At 33.7% G+C, this 22,265-nt stretch overlaps 2 protein-coding genes across 6 annotated transcripts in view; one reads left to right on the top strand and one right to left on the bottom strand.

The window, feature by feature from the left end:
* The window catches only part of LOC130444920 (extended synaptotagmin-2-like), a 115,369-nt gene that overhangs the window by 18,677 nt on the left and 74,427 nt on the right, over nucleotides 1-22,265 (top strand). For 2 of the 5 annotated variants that reach the window (XM_056780288.1, XM_056780287.1), the window contains exons 2-3: nucleotides 5,708-5,907; nucleotides 22,132-22,249. In XM_056780288.1, the coding sequence (XP_056636266.1) occupies nucleotides 5,879-5,907; nucleotides 22,132-22,249 (147 nt within the window). In that variant the 5' untranslated portion in view covers nucleotides 5,708-5,878. Of the gene's footprint in view, nucleotides 1-5,707; nucleotides 5,908-13,295; nucleotides 13,557-13,930; nucleotides 14,002-22,131; nucleotides 22,250-22,265 lie in introns of those variants that run through there. The other 3 variants (XM_056780289.1, XM_056780291.1, XM_056780290.1) reach the window with 2 other exon arrangements.
* On the bottom strand, nucleotides 8,936-12,402 carry LOC130444922 (ATP synthase subunit s, mitochondrial-like). The gene has a single exon (XM_056780292.1). The coding sequence runs from the start codon at nucleotides 11,380-11,382 to the stop codon at nucleotides 10,807-10,809; it is 576 nt and encodes a 191-aa protein (XP_056636270.1). The 5' UTR covers nucleotides 11,383-12,402; the 3' UTR covers nucleotides 8,936-10,806.

Here is a 22,265-nt window from a genome sequence, read left to right as displayed (position 1 = left end):
ATGTCGTTGCACGTCGATCCATTTAGGAACTCTCCGTTGACTTAGTGTTCCTTCACTCTACCTACTGGTCGGCAAACTCGTACTTTGCCCATAACTGCTATAGCGCATAAAGATGAACCATTTATATTTCCATCTGACACGCTTGAATTTTTCAAAAATCTGAATTTTTTCACACATTTTAATACTGGTCGAGTTAGTGGCACATGGAAATCGACAGATTATTGTAAGACAGGTGCACTTAACACCTCCTTAGAAAATTTAACGCGTTCGATTGAATTTTTTGTCTTTATTTTCAACCCTTACGTACGACCAACTGTATCAAGCAAATGATCAGATTCATATACGTACATTATTAAAAATGAGTAGGACATTAATACTATCAATATCTGACACACTCGAGTATGTCCATCCAACATTATTTTCTTACATATTTTAAGATCTATAGCCCCTCTAATGAAAAGGAATACATTTCTTTCATCTTATCATCTTAGCTTTGCAAACCAATAGGTCTCTATGACGCTCGAGTGAAACCCAATTTACAATCGTAACCCTTAAAAAAAGAGTCATTTTTTTTGCGATAATATAACCTGCAGCTTCTCTTTTTTTAGTCTTGAGTGTCAAGTTTAAATTAATATCAAATATATCTTTTTTGTGCCAATTGGTTATCCTTCATTGCTGTAGTTAACGTGAGAATCCCGATAGAGCTCTAACCTCAATAGGATCTGTTGATCTTGATACATTCTGGTGATTATCAAATTATATTGCAATTTAAGCATACATGTAGAGTTACTATATCGTCTGTAATAAAAGATGAAAGCTACCTCCTTTATCACATACGTGTATTACCGCGAACCTGCAACATCTTTAGACCTTTAAAAAAATGTTCTGCAAACTAGACCTCCACAGCTTTTATTACGTCTTCGTTGGAAGAAAATTTACGACCTTCTAAACTTTTTTTCAGTAGAGGAAAGAGATGATAGTCGGACGGGGTCAAATCTAGTGAATAAGGGGTGTGTTCTAGTAATTCAAACCCTAAATCACGAATGTTTTGCATGGAAACATAAGATTTGTGTGCAGGGGCATTGTTCTGCAAAAACAAAGCACCTTTGGATAGCTTTCCGCGTGTTTTCTCTTTAATTATATTCCGTAGAGTGGTCAGTAATGTCGAATAGTAATATCCAGTTATTGTTCAACCTTTATCCAAAAAAATCAATCATGATTACTCCATGGCAATCCCAAAAAACTGAAGCAAGAACTTCTCCAGCAGATTTTTGGACACGAAACTTCTTAGGTCTTGGAGAACCAGAGTGTCGCCATTCCATCTATTGTTGCTTTGTTTCTGGATCGTAGATCGTACCCAAATCTCATCCATAGTAACAATTCAGTTTAAGAAGCCTACATCGTTTTCAAATCGAGCACAGATCGAACGCGATGCTTCCACCCTTGCACGCTTTTGGTCAACATTCAAACATTTGGGGATCCATTTTGCAGCAATTTTTCTCATGTCCAAATTGACGTGAACTATATGATGAACGCGTTCGTATGAAATATTCAGTGCTTCAGATATCCATCTTAGCCCAATTCGACGATCTGATAAAATCATGTCATGAACTGCATCGATATTTTCGGGGACTGATACAGAAACTGGTCTTTCTGATCGTTCATCATCTTCAATGGAAAATTTACTTCTTTTGAAGCTTGCAGTCCAATTTTTCACGGTCGCATACGAAGGACATTAATCACCAAGGGTATTAAGCATATCTTCGTAAATCTGCTTACCTCTTAACCCTATTAAATACAGGTACTTGATGATGACTCGATACTTGATTGTCACAATTTCGGTGGCCATCTTTTTTCTTATAATTTTTAAACTCTGGTTTACTTTTTTGACGTCAAACTTTACACTGACACTTCTAATAAGTTATTGTTCGTTGGTATGGTAACGCAATATTTTGTTTACGCATAGAACTGGTCTAGGCTAACTAGATATCAATACATCCTCGTAATACAGGAATCGTATATAAATAATGTGGAATAGAAATCTAATGTCTAAAATAAATTTATTCATCCCTAATTTTAATCAGTTTTTTTGGGATACATTGCTGCAGAATTTAATTTATTTGTTAAATCCGTAAACACAGTGAAGTTATAGCAATTACCGCTATTTGAAACTAAGCTTTTTTTTTAAAAGGGGCCTATCCAACGATGTGGTTCTAAGGCGATCTCTCAGGTGATTTTGTTAAAATTTACTCGTGAAAACGCTTTTTAAGCATTAGCGCTAGAATGCGGCAAAGTTCAATTTCTGTCGATTGTCAATAGTTCACACCGTCAAATGTAGGTGACACACATTTTGGAAAATATTATGATGTCATGGGATTCCCTGCGTTTTCTGAATTTTTATTTTCTGTCATGCAATTCAAAGACTCTCTCCATCTGTCGTAGTGTACCGATGATTTTGTTACGACTCATGAACGGATTCTTCGATACTGAATTTTTCTCCTTGTATAGATTTTAAATATTTTCAGTTTTGTTTTTATTTTGGGAGTATTATGGATACACTGTGTATATGTTCTAAAATAAAAAAAAATGTGAGAATAAGAACAAATATCATGAGAATATGATATCGTTAGTTCTGGCATCCCTGACAATAGCGCACCGTCCAAACTCTTGCACTCGCGTTCCCTCATAGCCTCGTGGTGAGTGTGGTTCGGGTTTTATACCTAGGATTCAAATATATTGTCTGCATTATATTTTTTTATCTACTCATACTGGCCTTTTATATCGGATTAGGAGTAGTAGTAAGAAATATTCAGATAAAGCAACAGCCGGATCATGTTATTTTTTACAATAGTTTAGTCTACAAAAAATTCGTTTATTAATTTGTTATAAAGAAAATAAATCTTGAAATCTGGATAAGTTTATTGCTTTTCGATGATATTTACCAATGTTATTATTATCATTATTGCTGTGAAAATAACCTCAATGGAAATTTATTAATATAACTAAAGAACAATTGAAAGTCGAGATTAGTTTAAGTTATTATGCTAATTAATACTGAAAAAGAAATAGGTAGGAGGCTAAAAAGTCAACGTTTATCGATTTATTTTATTCTCACCGAATTTGAAATAACAAGTTATTTGTTTATATACATGCATTACATGCATAATTTTAATAAATATTTATGTTTAGTACAATTTCTGTAATATTTTTAATCATGTAGAAAGGATTGGGGATTTACTTACAACTGTTTCCTCGTACAAAGGATATCAACAGATGTTTCCAGATAAAATACAGCCAAAGAGACAGTGGAAAATTTGCTTCAACGATTTACCAGAACTGGTAGTGTAGCTTACGAAAAAATCGAAAGGCTGAAGAATGCAATGTCACAGAACAACGAGATGTCCGTAATGTTAAAAGTTGCGGAAGATCCTCATATCTCGACACGGGAAATATCAAAACAAACCGACATAAATCGTACTGTCGTTAAAAAAATTCTATCTAAGTACAAAATGCATCCTTACAGTATACAGCGAATGCAGGAACTATTGGATGATGATTATGAAAAGCGGTCAATTTTGTATTATTTGCCGATGAGGCAACATTTCATAAAAATAGGTTTGTTAATAGACACAATTGTTATTATTAACCAACAGATAAACATTGTATACGGACTATCAGTCAAAAAGGTGGTCATTAAATGTATGGGTGGGGGTGGAATAATTGGGAATCATGTCATAGGCTCATATTTCTTTGGCGGAACTGTTAATAGGCAAGTTCATTTAAATTTCTTACAAAACGAATTACCCCAACTACTTCAGCAATTACCTGCTCATGATAGGCGGCGAATGTGGTACCTATATGACAGTGCACCAGTTCACCAAATTCAACTGATCAATACACATTTAAATAATGAATTTCCCGGATGATGAATAGGAAGAGGAGGACCCCATAAATGGCCCCCTCGTTCACTGGACCTAACAACAATGGATTTTTTTGGTGAGTTTACGTTAAAGAACAAGTGTACAAAACACCCGCGACTTCTAAGGAAGACATGAAGAATGGAATTAAGGCGGTTTTCCGAACTGCCAATGTCAATATCGTGCTAGTAGAGTCATCATAAATGAAATTACTTTTCAATTTCTCTGTATAATCATTTTTGCACATTATAAAAAAATCAAAATGTAATGTAAGAATTATTTATCCCATTTAAGTATGATTTACTGGTGTCATATTTTCATTATTTATTCAATTGAAGATTAATTTTCAACCAATTTCTTTAATTAAACGATAACAATATTTTTTATTTTTTGCGAAATAAATTTACTAAATTGACAATTGTATATTGTTAATAAAATCAATTTAAAGATATTCGTTACAAATATATAATAATACCAGCTGGACGAATAGTGATATTGTTAGTTAGTGAAAGGGGTTAGCTAATTTAATCAGAAATTGAATTTTAAGAATTTGGGAGAGGGCCGAGATAGGTGTGGTTATATTAGTTGTTATAGTCTATCTGTTGTTACTGCGAAAACTGATATTTAATCCTATTCATGACAAACGCTGCCCAATGGCGGACATTGTCGGCTTGACGTATTTTTTATTTGGTCGTTTTTCGTAACGTAACGTCAGGGTAAAGGTCAATTGGACAGAGTTTGTGTATTTTCGGTACAATATTGTAAATATAAAATGAGGATTGATGGCGTAATGCCAAATATTCCTAATACAGTTTGCTGTATAGTGCTCTAAATAGTAACCTGGAATATTAATCTTATCATTATATTATGGTATATTATTTTACGAGAGCTTCAAAAATTGATTTTTAATAAGCGGATTATTATTATTACATTTACATGCCTATAAAAATATAATAATATAATTCATGTTGCTTTTAATGAAAATATATAGTAGCCTCAATCACTAGTTATAATATAGTGAATTTCATGTATGTGATACGTCCAGTATTATGGTGGTATTTACATTGTTGTCAGATCTTTCCTCCTTTTCCGGGAAAAATATAAACTTTGTTATTTCAAATGGATAAACCTGTGTAGTATTCGCTTTTCAAAGTCCTTAAGAAATACTTTTCATTTTTCATCTAATGTTCCCTATGCCTAAATGCCATAATTTGGGAGTCATAACTCTACATTTGCGTTATCTCCGCTGAAGTGAAAATAATAAATTTAGGTAGCTATGACTGCTGCAATAACAAATATGACGTTTCAATAAATTATTATTGTTGAAGTTTATTGAAAGTCACAGTGGGATATGGTGATAGGCGTAGAAGTCAACAAGAAACGTGTAATATCTCTAATAATATATCCTAACCGAAATTTCCTCACAAGATCTTCTGTCATTAAATTAGTGAAAAAGTTATATCCAAATCAGCGTGTAGAAAAATTGCATCAACTGAAAAGAAATCTTTAGATGTTTGTGTCCTGTAGAAGACGATCCATACTTGAGTAACAGACAAATATCTAAGGATCTTGATAAATTCGCAATGAATATTTTATGTGATAATAAATTCCATCCATACAAAGTAACGTTGGCTCAAGAGTTGTCAGATGACGATTTTGATAGACGTGAAGAGTTTGCAGACCTAATAATGGAAAAATGTTCAAATCAAAACGATCCAAGTTTTTTAAATAATGTTATGTTTTGCGATGACTTTTTGTATTAATGGAAACGTAAATCGGTATAATTGTAGATACTGGTCATGTGACAATCCTCGCTGGATGCGTGAATCCCACACCCAATATTCCGAAAAACTGAATTTATGAGCTGGAATAATAGGCGACAAAATAATTGGTCCCTTTTTCATTGAGGGTAACTTAACTGGTCTGGCGTATTTAGATTTATTCGAAAATAGTATTATACCATGAATTGGCTCGGATATTTGAAATCCAAGTAAGTATTTTCAATTACATTTAAAAACAACTTCATTATCAGAAATTTTCGGACTATAAGTACAGTATCCCAAACGACAATATTAGGCTACAACAAGATGGTGCCCTACCTCACTATGCGTGTGTAGCGCCAGAAGATGAATTAGAAGGCTTGGTTTTATCGAATGGCCTCCGCGATTAACCGACATGAATCCTTTAGACTATTTCCTGTGGGCTCACTTAAAAATAATCTTTTATAAAAAAACCTGCCAATATTCAGGAATTCAAAGATAGGGATAGGACTAGCACAAATGCATTACAAAGTTTTACAAATCGCATTGCTTGTTGTATTGAAGTAGATGGACAACATTTGGAGCATCTGCTGTAATCGCCTTTACTGTATGTTTTCTAAAATTCGTCATCTTTCTACTTCACAAATGTGTATCTACATCTAACGCGAAACAAACATTTAACTATTTGTCTTCAGTTGTTGTAGGTTTCCTGCGCCATAATTTGCACCAGTTTCGTTACTTTTTACTAACTTACTGACACAAGACCTTGATACGAGATTTGTATTAGCACATAAATTATTAGAGAATATTCAAATTAAACGAGTTTATTCAATCTTAGCCAGCCAAATCTAAAATATTCATTGTAACTTTCGTGGAGAGACTGTAGATGTAGCTAAAACTGCGAATTTTTGGCATTTAGGTATAGAGAATATTACATGAAAAATAATCAGTATTTCTTAAGGATTTCTGAAAACACAAAATATATAGGGTGATTGATTTGAAATAACAAAGTTCATTATTTTTTGGAAAAAGGAAATATTTAAAAACAATGTAGATACCACCATAATACCGGCCGTATCACAAGACCGTTGCACACAAAAATTATAAAAATTGTTTCCGAGATAATTGAAGCGTTCCATACATAAAACTCACTTTGTATATAAAATATAAATAGAAAATGTTCAGTTTTCTACTGCTATTGATAATCAAATAAATGTTTTTCTGTTATAATGTTCATTCAGTCATATTTTCTCGATTACCTTCTTATGGTATTGCATATTCAGATAAACAGATCAGTGCAACAAAATTAATTGAAACAAACATATATGAAAAATATTCGAAGTATACTTAAGGGAAATATAATAAGTTGAAAAAATATATTAGTAATAACTGACTGCAATATTCTGCAAAAAAAATGTTTAACGCGTATAATTAATATGAGTGTCATATCTTGAAAGTAAATTTGGAAGTGATGAATATATACTTATATTATTTTCAATTATGGAAATGCTAATGGAAAAATCCGTAGTTATCCACAAGTTCGACACGGGGTCAATTAACCTCTTGCACTAACTATCCACAATAGGTTAAACGTACCTATTCACTTTGCTGAAAATTTATTTAGCCATAGGATTATGTCAGTATAGCCACAGCAACAGGGCAGTAATTGATTCATTGAGAAGTTCATTAACCTCATGGAAATTGTACTTTTAAATAAATTATTTTTGTGTTTAGATCAAAACATTTTTTGAATTGATTTTTTTGTGGGGTTTGCTTAAAACACCTTCCGAAACATAATCTTGATATTTTAGGAAAATAAAACTCAACAACTTTCAATAAAAATCACAATCGTTTTTGTTCTAATATTTCTATATTTAATTTAGTTAAAACATTACTTTCAAAATTAGGATTTGAGAATAACAAAAAAATTATCAAACAATAACAAATCATAAATAGGGCATTGAAGAGTGTCTATCATTGAATACAAAGAGCTCATCTCACAATATGTGTGAATATTTTTTACTTTGCTGTTACCTTCTCTAGAGGTCATGGTTTTCCTAAGCTTCTCGTAGCACCCTGAACATTTCTTCCTATTATTCTCAACTTCGTCAGCTAACGTGTGGATGCGTATAGGTGTACTGGACCGTTCCAACACCTCCTGTTTTTCTTTATAGTCTAATGCTTTTGACAATACCTCCTTCAACTGCAGGTATGGTAAGGATTTCCTATGCATTCATTAAATTGAAACCATGTCTTGGTGGTTACTGGTCCAAACATGCAACTTTTCTCCACCTCTTACGCCCCTTTCTCCAAACTGAGTTACCAATGACATTTGGTCACCGAAGTCTACTCTATTATAATCTAGTACATATTGAGACTTCTCTACTTGTACAGCTTTACGATTTTTTTCTGTTTCTATCAATTTATGGGTATGGCTTTCTACCGTGATCATTACAAGGACATATTTCTTATCACTCCATTCCATAGCTTTCACTCCGTTCTTATGCTTATCTACTATGGATTATGGAGAGTGGAGGTAAGGAGGACCATTTCATATGGAGGCTTATCTTAACAACTGTCCGCTTGTAGACGGTAAATTATAATTAAAAATGTGACCAGAATGGCGCTCCTGTCGGATGAGATATCATATGAACTTTTTAGATTTTATATAGAGTGTAGTATGTAGTGTTAAAAAATTTTAAATGACTAGAGTCGTTAATTAAATATTGGTATACAAAATCTAAACTATTCACGTAGTACAAAATAATTTTGTAAACATAAACTAGAAAAGCTACTTTGAGATAACGCTGAATGTTAATTAATTATTGTGAATTTCTAGAAAGAAAGTGTCAATTATCACTTCTTTCTGTCCTTATTGTTGAATTTCTAGCGCTTTATTTAAAATTTACACTCATGCGATAGTAGCGCCTCCCTAACATAAAGAATTTGATGGTCACTTTCTGTAGCACAGAGATGGTTCTCCTTACCTCTACCTTCCATACTATGGATCCTTTCTTAACTATTCTGCTCGTTAAATTTTTTGGTAAAACTTTTCGATTAGATCTCATTGTTCTGTAATACATAGTCTTATTTACCTTCAAATGTTTAACTATCTCCAAGGTTAAAGTAAAAATTATTTCCATACAGGATACGACCAGATCCCAAGTTTTACGACGCTCATTCCCCAATAACTCGTATCACAGGTAATCCCCTTAAACTCTATCACCTTTCCCGCAATAATCGTTAAAATTGTAGATATAACTCTACAGAGCTTATAGGCATTATTTTTGCAACAAAACTATTGGGAGTAAGTCAACTCGTGATTTAATACCCGCCATAAAATTTTAACTTTTGTTACAATATGCCAATTCGTGATCGTGGTTGTCAAGAAGATTAGACAACTCGTGACGGAAGATTATGCAGCCGGGATTCTAATTCTAAGTGATTTGTAAGGGGGAAAAGAATTAACAACCTCCACATAGTGTATTATCTTTTTGGCCGTGTAGTTGTCCATGTAAATCTGAAGTCGAGCATTGGCCAATTGATCGTTAATTGATTCGGAATTTGCGTAGACGCTATCCAGAAGAGATGTAGTGCTTACTTTATTGGTATGATTTCTGGCTAGAGCTCTGCAGAGGCGCGGCGTCGGGGATATCTTAGTGATACCCCCACAGAACTTCCTCCAGCTCTGTCTCTTGAAATCCCTAAGAAATTTTTATACTGCCTTTAAGCGTTGTGGAACGCATCCCAGTCAGCAAAGAGTTTTGAACGCTCAGCCGTACACAAGAGCCTGTGTGCTGTTTTCCGGGGTTCCTCCATAGAATGGCTCCACCTGGGGTCCCAAGCATTATCAGGTCTCCGTCTGATTGGACAGCTACCTTCGAATGCCTCTGTGATCGCATTTTTTAACAGTCACCTCAATGTCGGCAGTTGGATTAAGTCTTGCTGGCATATCTACAAAGCGACCAATGAGCTCCCCTTGAAAGAGTTCCCAGATAGTTAGCCTTGAGTTTCTGAAGACAGGTGTTACTTGGTCGGTCTCTGTGTATTCATAGAGCAGATGATGGGATCAATCACAGACTGACCTCGATTGCAAAAGTACGTGGGGACAATTCCTCGGCTAATAACTTCTAGGCCCGTGGTGCACAGGAAGTGTGTTCGGCAGCACCCCTGAAGGTTCTCATTCTTGCTTCCCCACATGCCATGGTGTGAGTTGGAGTCACAGTCTATGAGAAGAGAAAGCCCCATTCTTTTACAGTACCTCGCGACTGCAATTACGCCCTCGGATGGGGATTCAAGTCCCATAGGTAAGTATGCTGAGCAGACCATCCTCCGCACCCCTTGCTCCTATGAACATCTTGACCACTGCTAGGTCTCTGTTACAGAGACCTGGAAGCCTCTTGCACAGAACGGTAGTTGAAGCCTTTCCGTGCTGCAGATTCACCTGTAGGAATTTTATAGGACTTACCATGAGAGGTTCCTTGCTGGGAGGACTGAGCGGTTGTTAGTTCCCCTTGCTGGAGTCGCTAGAGACAACACCCATCGGTGGCTGAGGCTGTTTGGCTGGCAGTAGCCTTTTCTGGCGGTCTGGTTTCTCCGTGGGGGTCCTTGGCGGGGACAGCCTTGAAGCCACCTTCCTCTTTCCTCCTAATTATAGAGATGGAGGTCTTGGTAATGCTATAGCGAACCTCCACCCTTTTTTATAGCCTAGGCGAATTTTTGTAGACGCTCAGAGTAAAGAGAGAGTAACTGCGGTGGCCTGGTTCCGTTACCGAATGGGGACCTCATTTACTGCGTCGAAATTTAGCAGCTGCTCCTTCATTAAACCAGCTGCAGATTCGAGTGGCCCACCTACTTCGCGTAGCCAGCACCGTGCCCCACTGTAGATGCAGTTTTAAGCCTTTTGGCGTCAACTTTGATTAAGGAGGATCAATAAAGAGTCGCCAATCGGGTCTTTATTTTAAGTCTCCTTTAATTGAAATTTGGTTTTATAAATATCTTGATGCGACCACTTACGGCCTTTATACAAAAAAATTGACTACGATCATACTAGATAATTATATACTATAACTAGTGTTATAGCTGAAAATAGTTTTTATTATTATTCTTTGGTACAAGACAAATTGTTTTCACTTCTGAGTACATTCTATTTTACAATTCGGTAAACTAGATTTTAATGTTTCAATATTTTCTTTCATTTTCTTTGCAGCCTGGAGTTCACATAAATACAGATTTGTCAATTGTTTTAAATTGGTTAAGCTCAACACTCCTTTATCTGTAACATTAGGACAGCAACTAACTTGTAATTTTGATAATGAATCTTTAAGATGATGTAACAATACTAAAGCTTTATCATCAACGTAAGCACATTTGTGAAGAATTAAAGTATCGATATTCTTGCAACCATTAAAGTGTTCGAAACCTGCATGCATAATACTTGTATGTGAGGCATCTATTTCTTTTAGACGAACAATTGTACCTTCGGGAGGTAGATCGTTATAGTCTTTGGTATATTCTGTGAAATTCACAAATTTTACAACACCACCATTCCTCAAAATCCACTCTGCACACGTTCTATCAGGTCCATAGTTCTTTTTACGATCAGTATCCAAAGCATTAAATTGTAAGTTAATCCAGTAAAACAGACGTCTACGTTGCTGTATAGTTTTACTTGATAAAGATGGTAAAAATGTACCAATCGACATATTAATGTATTAGAACCAAACTAGCCGTTTTCATGTAAATGTAGAATTTTTTTACCTGAAACGAATAATTATGAATGTCACATAACTTCCGTTGTTATGTTATGAAGCTTATAAGATACTTGCACAAGCCTGCTAAAGTTGAATTTTTCTTGGAGAATCGGTACTTTTTCGATCATACTTACAATTTTTGATTGACAACACAAATGTGGAAATTTTGACATTAATAAGAATCAAATATTAACTTAACCATATGAATTTGGAAATTCTACGATTGTCTTTATAATTTTCGTCATTATTTCCATCAATTTGCCGGTTGTTTTGTATTGTTATCTTGTATTTGTGAACACTAAACGAAGCCTTTTACATTTTTACCAAACTAATAATGTGAAATTTTACTTCTCCTTTTTCAAAGGCTTTCGGACTTGTATGTTTTATTTGCGAGTTAGACTAGCCAATTGTCAATTTTATAGATTTAACTTTCGAGTCGGAAACTCAGGAAATATAATTTCCACGTCATTGTGTGCACATATGTAATCTACATGGAAAGTTTTTATAAGTGGAAGCTGTTCCGACTAAGGAAGACAGAATGGCAACGATTTCTCTAACCTCCGAGGTTCCAGCTCAGTTCTGCGCATTCCCAACCATGCGCAGTATGGATAAAGTGTCTCGAACGAGGGGGAAAATTTTATTTTATCGGCATCGTAACAAAGGGACGTTTTTTCCCATACGAACTATCCATATAGGAGTATTACATATATGGTTGTAAGGTAATGGTTGACATAACATAAAAATGAAAAAAGTCAGATGTCTGTAACATGGTTATGCGTCAATTGAACATAAAAAAGAATGTTGAGTGAAAATTGTAAAAGGATAATTTACACAACTCTCGAATAAAAAAAATATGTTTGTCGATGGCGCAAATGAGGGTTGCTACTTAGTTTTTGTAATATGGCAACACTGGTGTGAATATGTCAAATATGACGTTGTCATCATAAAGTTTGACATTTTAATGGTAAACGTACTCCGAACGTATTGTTATACGAGTACTATTTGAGATGTTTGCAGATACTTGAAACATTCAGTTTGTTGAAAAAATCGCAAACATTTTAGACGTGGATTAAAGCAACAGCAGTGTGCCGATAAACTCGGTTCGATTTCTTGTGATGAAGTACAATCTCGATCCACCGGGTTTCGCTGGACATTTATCTTTCCAAAATATTTGTTCGCATTTAAACACCGGATAATTTGACAAAAAAATGCTGAAAAAATTAAATCGCGGTTAATCAAAAAACGTCTATAAGATCGTGATGGGCGACGAATCGTGGATCTATGATTATGAACCTGAAACTAAACAAAAATCGACTGTATGGGTCTTTCAAGACGAGCTAAATCCAACAAAGTTGTTTGCGCACGAAGCACTTCGTCAAATGGTCGCCGGTTTTTTCGGAATAACTGGACATCGCCTCCGTTCCATTAGTATAGAATAGTAGACCAGCATTTGTTCGTCAGAATATAAAGCGAACTTTCACACATCAGTTCGAACGTTTTGGAACAATCAAAACAAGTTTTGGAGGTACTTCAATCGGAATGGGAAAAATGCTTCCGACAATTGGTTCAAACGCATGCAAAAGAATATTATTATTTTGAATAACAATAAAGCCATATCAAATTGTAAGTTTTTCCAAGTTATTTTCTTTTTCATGTGCAATCGCGACCTACAATAATTACCGATGTTATCGGAGATTGTTGACAGACACTATAATATTTTTCGCGAATCGAAGCGGGTCAAGGTCAACGCTAATCTTCTCGTATCAGAGTGTTTCTATGGTGACGGGTCACGTGATCTTCTATTGGTCATATTATAATCCAATGCTGATCCTCAGTTTGAGTTCTATATAATCTGTTCTCTGTAGAAGGCGAGGAAGAAATCTATTTTTAGACTGGAGAAGCCGCTTGTTTTATAATTTGTGCGTTTCGTTCATTTACCATAAAGATAAATTTGCTACAGAATCTCCTACTTTGGATGTAGTTAGTGCCTATGTGTTAAGTAATGGCCAGTAAGGAACTGACGAAAATTGTCAACCACGGAAAATAACATCGTTTTTTGTTGCAAAAGACAATGTTACTGATAATCCAAATAGTCAGATTTCAAATGAAGAAACCACCTGTGAACAGTAAGTTGATTTTTTTTCTCTTCTGTTTTATAATATATTTATTTTTGACTAAGAAGTGGATGTTTCTGTATGTTTAATGAGAAGGAGGGGTAAAATTTACGCAGATTTTCGCTTTTTTAATTTTTCCCCTTACCAATTCCGAAAGAGTATTTATCATTTTTCAATTGAGTGATAATGCGAATCTGCGTTTATTCGTTTAATTTCTGCGACCTTGGGTGCGATTTTTTAACCTTTAAATTTATAAAGTCTAAGAGAATTTTTGAAAAAAAATGAAGTGGGGGTAAAACGGAATGGGATAAAATTAAAGAAGGAAAAGAATGACTTTTACATCAAATAAATTACGCCAATTATTTATTCATTTCTTTTCTTTTTAGATTACCACCGATGTCATTGATTATTCCAGTTGAAGAACAAAATGTTTTTTCAGTTGATAGCTCTAATCAAGGTTAGTCAGCCTGCAAGAAGGTTATTTATTCTCAGAATGAAAACAGTTGTCACCTTAGAGAAGAATGGAAATTTGTTAAGAATGATGAAAAAGCCACAGAAGATAGAGTTAAAAATCTATCATTGATGCTGATGATCCTTGGGGCATGTGGTGCAAAGCTTGCACCAAATGGGCTCCACAGCTTGGCTCAAAATATCTTTCAAATTTCGTTGAAGATTCAAAAAATTTCCAACCTCCCCGTCGATAAAGGAAAGTGTGGTCATACACTTTAAAAGTGCTAATCAGCCCGCTGCTCAGAGAAGGAAAAATCTTCTTTTGTGCCAGCTAAAGATGTAAACATTTATAAACAGTTAGTCAGCAATGATGGAAAAGTTTTTAAAAAAATGTCATGTCTTATGAGGACTGTTTTTTACTTTGCCAAAAAAGTCAGGCCAGCATCTGATTTTGCACCTGAATGCGAATTACAAAAGTTGAATGGTATTTTCTTAGGAGACACGTATCAAAACCAGTATTCTTTTGCAACTTTGATGAGATATGTATCATTGTTTTTCAAAACTATTGTTATAGAAGAAATAAACAGTTCAAAATTTATATCAGTTTTAACTGATGGAAGCACGACAAAAAAAGTCTTGGAGTATGTGGCTGTAACGTTAAGATACATTGTAGAGGAAGACAGCAGAAGCAAAATGTCATTTGTAGGTCTGTGTGACATAGACAATGCAGACGTCGAGGGATTGGCAAAAGTATTATCTGACTGTCTTGATAGATGCAAAATTGCTGATTGGCAATATCGCATTACATGCGTGACAGTTGATGGAGCAAAAGTAAATGTCGGCAAGCACAATGGATTCGTAAGAATAATCCAATCACCGATGCACATCCATTGCTACAATCATATACTTGATTTATGTTTAAAAAATGCTGTGAAGAATAGCGTATCAGCTACAAAAATAATGTCTCTGTTAAGGTCCATTAATACATTTTACAGAATTAGTCCAAAACTGACAAGGGAGCTACATAGAGTTGCTGAAGCCCTTAACTTGCAATTGCTTTCTTGTAAACCCATATGTGAAACCAGATTGGTTAATTCAATAGAAAGCTCGGTGATTGCGATTGCTCAAAATTACCAATCCATTATCGAACATCTTACAACTGTTCATCACTGCACAGCCCAACCTACACAGCCAGTGTTAAAACTACAGCTAAATTAATCCTAAAAGATTTGTTGCTGTATGATACTATGTTTTATTGCAAGCCTTTAGAGATGTTGAGGCTACAAAGTATATCAAAAAATTGCAATTTAATTTAATTCTGTTTGGAGAATCTGGTCAACTGATTAAAAGCAATGGGAAGCATTTGCAGAATTTCCTCGCGTCAACTGATGATTCAGAGCCAGATAGGATTAAATATAAAAATAATGTTTTAAGTAGCACAAGCAAAAATACAAGTAGCAATATTGCAGACAGATTTTTTGGAGAAGGAGACCCTGGAAACTGGGCCTGTGTTCTCATGGCTCAAAAGTTTGACACGGTCATGTTTCCACCAATAGACGGAAATTTGAAAAAATATGGAAATGCTGAGCTCTTAGAAGTATGTAGAATTTTTAATTCCCAGAGGAAAGAGCAATGGAAGAGTGGAAATCATTACGTCAACTATAGTCGGATTCATTCAGACCAACAATATCACTAACAAACCTACTTGATAAACTGAATGGAGAAAACTTTAGTCACTTGAAAGAATTGATCAAAGCATTGATCACAATCCCACACAGTAATGCTGAAGTTGAGAGAGTGTGGAGCAGTGTAAAAAAACATCATAAATGACAGGTCCACATGTATGAGCAGAGAGTGTATTGAAAATAGGCTGTTTATAAAAAAATCAAAAGTGAATTTGGTTAGTTAGTTAGTTAGTTAATCATTTTAATCCTGACAAAATAATTTGACCTATGGTGGAATGACTCTATAAAAAGCAAACCATGTTTTAAGGATTAAGTTTTACCATTTTTTCCTATTCAAATTTCTCCCCCTCTTTTTTACTATTACTTTTATTGTATTATTATTGTTCTATATTATATATACAAAGCCAGCTTTGTTGATATCGATAGCTGAATTATAATGATTAAAATCACAATTTTGATTTTTTTTAGGTTGATTAAAATAACTGATTTTTCAAAATGTTTACTGATTTTAGAGTGTGTTCTAAAAATAAGATATATTGCATTCACAGTATTCAATTAGTGCAGCTGTGTGTCGTGTGAAATAAAATTTTTATCACAAAAAAAACAGTTATTTTTGCATAATCTTAAATGATTATTTTTCCTTCATAATTCATGAAATAAACAAAATGAAACTATATATTTCACAAGCTGTGATATAGTTAAGTAATCCAAAACAACCCTATTCACAGCGGCGCGTCATCATCAATTACTTATTTATTATTATGAACTCTAACCTCATTAAGTTATCTTGCTATAAATTTTGAATTTGTTTCGTCTGTCTGTAAGTTTTATAGATTCCAGTTCAACCCCCATTGAAGTATCATCAATGAAGCATAAATATATTTATCTAATATTATAATTATTATGGTATAATATAAGAACTAATATATAAAGAAGCCTGTGAAACTAATATTTTGTTCATTCAACTGATATCCGTCTAGTATGCCAGTCAGATTGGTGTAACTAATTGTAAATTTAAATTATTAAATCTTCAGGTTGCTAAATAAATTGTTTTTAAAAAAGCAAGTTGGTGAATTGAGTTATTTAATTATATCATTCCCAGAGATATGCTTTGGAAATAGTTCAGCTATATTCTTCCTTATATAAAATTTTTGTATTTTGAGAATTTCACACCATCACAGATGCAGGAAATTTTGCAATGTATACAGCTCCACTGTTCAAAATTCCAATTTTTATGCTCTTTGGTCTATTTAAGTCTATTTTTCTTTTGGATTTGAGTCAAGAATGGCTTTCCTTGGCCTATGTAAAGAAAATTTAAATTGAGAAAAATATGCATTAAACAAAGGTGTTACAAAATTCATCTTGTATGTCCGAAATCCTAATTTTTGAGCCTCTCTATGACATGTGGATCATGAAACCCGCCTACCCACTGCACTACTCAAAAGTACACTTAGTTGACCATAGTTAGCATGTCTGTTTTGTTGAATTATTCTTGTTTTAACGCTCGTTTATGTTTGTCTGACAATTTCGATTTTCTTACGTACCGGCGTTTAGGGACAATCGAACCATTTGCTTTATACAAGCGAACTATATTTCGAACACTGTATTTTGACATGTTTACAACTCTCTCTGAGTTCTTTTTCCCATATTTGAATAAGTTTATTATGATTAATCGAATTTTTTCATCAATAACTTTTCCTCTATCCATTTTAAAAATTATACTCACCTTATTACTTAAAAAATCTACCTATCACTTAAAAAAAACATTTTGTAAAAATATGACTTACACATCCTACTTTATTATTTGCGTATTTTAAACCTAATGAAACTTTGAACACAATGTTGGAAACAATGAACCCCTGTATATGCATAAAAAATTATTATCAACAAGACCTATCTATTTCCATCATATTAAATATGATTCAAAATATTTGACAATATTGATCCAAAACCTATTTTAGACGTAAAACTAAAATTTTAAAATATTTTACTAACAGCTACTTTTTGGCATTTTAAAATAAAGTTTAATAATTTCGAATTTTTCTAAGTGGGCCAACTGAAATGGGACGGGGCTTGTAATATAAAATTAAATTTGTAATGTATCTGTATGAATATTTCTTTTTTTAAAGTTGCTTTTGGCATGAAAAAAGTATAAACTTTAATCATTGTTTAAGATAGTATATCACTTTCATGGAAACCTTGATTAAGACATTAAGAAGTTAACTTAAGTTTATCTATAATTCTTTATCTTGGGAGGTAACTGCATGATATTAAATTCAATAATTCAATACATTTATGTCTTTATGTGTATATGTTTTTGTAATTACATGTAGATTCTATGGATATATACACAACGCATTAGTGGCCAGTGAATTAATCAGGTCCAGTGGCCACTGGTCACTTCCTAAAGTTCTAAGTCTTGAACTTAGGGGGTTTGCTTAGTAAAAAAATTTCGTAACGCCATAGTACATATCCAAGATTCAAGACACATTGTTAACGATTTTGCCGCAACTACTGGCAACTTTATATTGTAATATTATACGAATATGTTTTGGAAGCTGATATATCCAATGAACTTGTTTTTATGTCTGACTCTCATAGAGGGCGTTAGTTACACGGTTAGTACCAAGTAGTATTGATCATAACTTTTTCAATATTAGATTTATTAAGCAAAATTTCAAGTGAACTTAAACTTAACATCATCAACAGCTTTATCATCAAGTATTGATAAAGTTATTAATTATTATTATGATTAATTATCATGCATTATGTGAATTGAAAATTTTTTCTCTCGTAAATGGGATCCCATCGATAAAACGGATACATTGAAAAAATTGGGACTGAGGGCTTTTTGTTTCTTGTAACGTTTCACAAAAATCCAGTATAATCAATATAGGATCTGGTTTTTCAAAGTTAAATAAGTATGGACACAGAGCTATTGGAGGCATTAGTATGAAACAAACAACAATTTGATGATCGTGTTGTTTGTTTCATACTAAGGCCTCCAATAGCTCAGTGTCCAAGGCCCGCAATAGCTGAGTATTTGTTAAATTGGATATTATTTGTAATTTTGAATACACTGATATGTTATTAACCTTAGGCGAATGTTTAAGAAACTACTGTTACCCGTTGGGCAGAGAAGTTTCCTCGAAGAAACCAAGTATAAATACATTTAGAACAACGTTGTCGAGAAACTGGGAATGTGAGACCTAAAAAAATAAACTCTGGTAAAAATAAATAATAATAAAATAATTAAATTTAGTTGATCGAAATCCAACAGTTAGCGTGAGGAATGTAGCAAGACAAATAAATACGTCTTCTTCAAGTACTTGGAGGATACCCCCCCTAAACCCTGATTAATATCCATTTCAGTATGTACATATTAGCATAGTTTAATTTTTAAAAAATTACTTTGGTAGAATTGTCATTGTCTGCTGTCCTTAGACCCTTAGCCCGTCTACCTTCAAATGCCTAATAATATGTAGTTTTGAGTTAGAATTGATAAACGTTTCGCATTATTTCTCAATTATTCAACTGTAATGGAGATGAGGATGAGGAATTGAGGTTTTAAGTAAAAATTGCGTAAAATTCGTCATTATGCTGTCAAAAACAACGTAATTAACTTATATTTTGTGACCCCACCTTTGTCGAGACCTTGGATCCGCCCTTGCTTGCCCCATTCCTCACGCTAACTGTTGGATTTTGATCAACTAAATTTGAACTAATATTTTCTTTATTAATGGTTCTTGTCATTAAATGATTCTAAGTGTATTTATTTTTTTCTCTGCAGCTTAATTTCATACGAGCAATTACCTCCTAAATTTTGTCACATGAATTTAGAATCATCCTGTATATTAGATATATTCAACTTACTATTTTCAGTGGAAATATTAGTTGAAACTGTAATACATAAAAGATTAATATCAGCAATAATCATAAATTTACACTATAGTTTATTTCAGAAAGGTATAGAGTAATAAAACCTCATTAGGTATGCAAAGGGACTACAGGGTGACCTAAATTTAAGGCACTTTCATAGTTGATTTCATTGTAAAATTCTTTCTTTTTATCAAGAGCAGATAGTACTACCCGGGTTGGGGTCAATATATGGGTCTATTAGCCTATTGTTATCCATTCACAAAACCTGAAAATAGTGTGCCAAAGGCATGCCGATAGGAAAGAATTTGATTTTAACAGAATAAAAATTAGGCATTATGTACATAGTATGTATTAGGTACACTTATTTTTTATTGAAAATTAAACAAACAAAACATTATACAGAAATTAAATTATAAAAAATCATAATATTCTTTGTCATCTGAGGAACTGTCATCTCCTCTTGTCGTTATAATTAACGGGTCGACGGTCTGATCGATCAAGTAGTCAAGATCTCACATTTTCTACTCTTCTTTAAGACTTGCTGGACTGCTTTTCGCCAGTTCTCTGGTGTCACCTCCTTAATGGCTTGATCAGACAGTAGCTTAACGTCTTTCATTTTGAATGTCGTGTTGGGTCTTGCTACAAATCCTTTCGCTTGCGCCTATATAAGTTCCATAGGATTTAGTTCGCAATGATATGGCGGTGTGCGCAGCACACTTACACTATGTTTTTCTGCTATGTCTTCCACGGCGTATTTCATAAAACGATGTTTGTGTAAATTTGATATAATTAATAGTATTTTTTATGAAATTATCTTCAAATTCAATATTTTTGATGGTTAACAAGTCAATAATTTCTTGTTTTCTCCAAGATGAGGTTGGAGTTTTCTCTATGCGTCGAGAATGATAACTTGCGTTATCCATTACTACTACTGAATCAGCCGGAAAATATTTTATTATTTCACCAAAATAGTCTTCAAAAACATCCGAATCCATGTCATCGTGGTAATCTCCCATATGGCACGACTAAAAGGTTAGCAAACATTCTTTTAAAAATCCCTCTTCGCTTCCAATATGGACGATTATTAGTCTTTTCCTTTTACCTGAAGGCAACCTTCTTTAATCCACGTCTCATCAAGATAAAAGATTTTCTTCTACTCTGTTCTGTACTGCTTTATACTTCTTAAGTATTTTTGTCGCCAGCAAACAATTTCATCGCTTTCCAGTAAAAGTGCTTTATGGTTATACTTTTCCAAAGCAAAATCCATATTTCTCAAAGTGGTCCATAAAAGTTTTTTAGTTATCAACGGAATACTGTTATCCTGGCCAAGCTCCATTAAAATCTCATCTAGGGTGGGTATTTCTCTTTTAAAATCAAAAAAAGAGTGAACTTTTCTTCGAATTACACTTTTGGTATCTTCATCAAGGACTGGTCTGCGACTTTTCTTGAGAGGGTCCACTTGGCCTGCTATCTCTCTCCCCCGCAATAATTTAAAAACGGTGGACTCTCCAACTCCAGTCATTCGGGAACATCGGTTGACAGTTTCTTATACAGTAAATTTCAGGTAATCGTATTTTATGCAAACATTTAAAATAATAAGTTTTTCATTCACTGATAGTGGAGAATTATTGGAAAATCTTTTCGATGGTGTAAATGTAAATTTTATTACTAATCTTATATTACTGTGAACACTATTTACGGCTTAACAGCAAATACTGATGCGTTAAACTAAAACAATATATTTATAAAGGTCTAAAAATTTTGGCGCATAGTTAAGTCAAATCTGAAATAGGGTTAGAATTAGGCAGAGGCACTAATAGAAGGTTAAACAGTACCTGTTAAAAGCAAAACGTAACTGTATAATGTACTACCCAAGTAATCCCTACACAATCTTTCGATATTGACACACATTCTTTTCCTAATTCTCTTACACAAGTACTTGAAATTTTAAAATTACAAACGATACTTTTTCAAGATCTACACCTATGGCTGACACCGTAATTTAGCCGAACTGGACGGAATTTCGTATTTTATTACTCTATACTTTTCTGAAATAGTTCAAATTCCAAAATAAGCAAAAGTTTCCTAATTATTATTCAAGTGCGCATGCAGAGAAAATTAACACAGTTTCGGATAGCTAAAGCTAATATTAAATGGAATGTACAAACTTAACATAAGATTATATTTAAATAACGTGATCAAATTGTATACATAATGAACACATGTAAAGATACTACAGGCTCAATATAGTTATCGTATTAATATATTAAAAATTAATTATACTGAACGATGTGTCTATTAAGATTCACAAAAATTACACAGCAAATATTTTCATTAAATTTATGTAACGCTACTGGCACGCAAACACAAATTCTGTGAGACAAAAATCAATAGTTTAGACACCAATTCACAAACATCCAAACGCCGGTTATTCTGTTTACCACTCCTAAAACCGCTATCACATTGCAGTATCTACACAAAGTCGTATTATTGTAATTTAAAAGTTTAACCTCACCTAGACCTCTCTTTTGATTAACTACCTACATTTAATAATCATAATGGGTTTTTTAAAGGAAAATGGACAGTTCGAGCAAAGATTCTGGGCATCAAGGTGGCAGTGCGTTTATAAATGAAGAGACAGAAAAAAAGAAAATGAATCCCAAAGAAATCGTAATTAGTTTTGCCAAAAAGGTGAGTCATAACAAAT

The sequence above is a fragment of the Diorhabda sublineata genome, chromosome 6 (genome assembly GCF_026230105.1).
Source record: "Diorhabda sublineata isolate icDioSubl1.1 chromosome 6, icDioSubl1.1, whole genome shotgun sequence".
Classification (NCBI taxonomy): domain Eukaryota; kingdom Metazoa; phylum Arthropoda; class Insecta; order Coleoptera; family Chrysomelidae; genus Diorhabda; species Diorhabda sublineata.
This window is presented reverse-complemented; position numbering and strand designations above follow the sequence as displayed.

Bases quoted from the DNA above. Each gene is read 5' to 3' on its own strand.
- LOC130444922 (XM_056780292.1), bottom strand. From the start codon at position 11,382: ATGTCGATTGGTACATTTTTACCATCTTTATCAAGTAAAACTATACAG.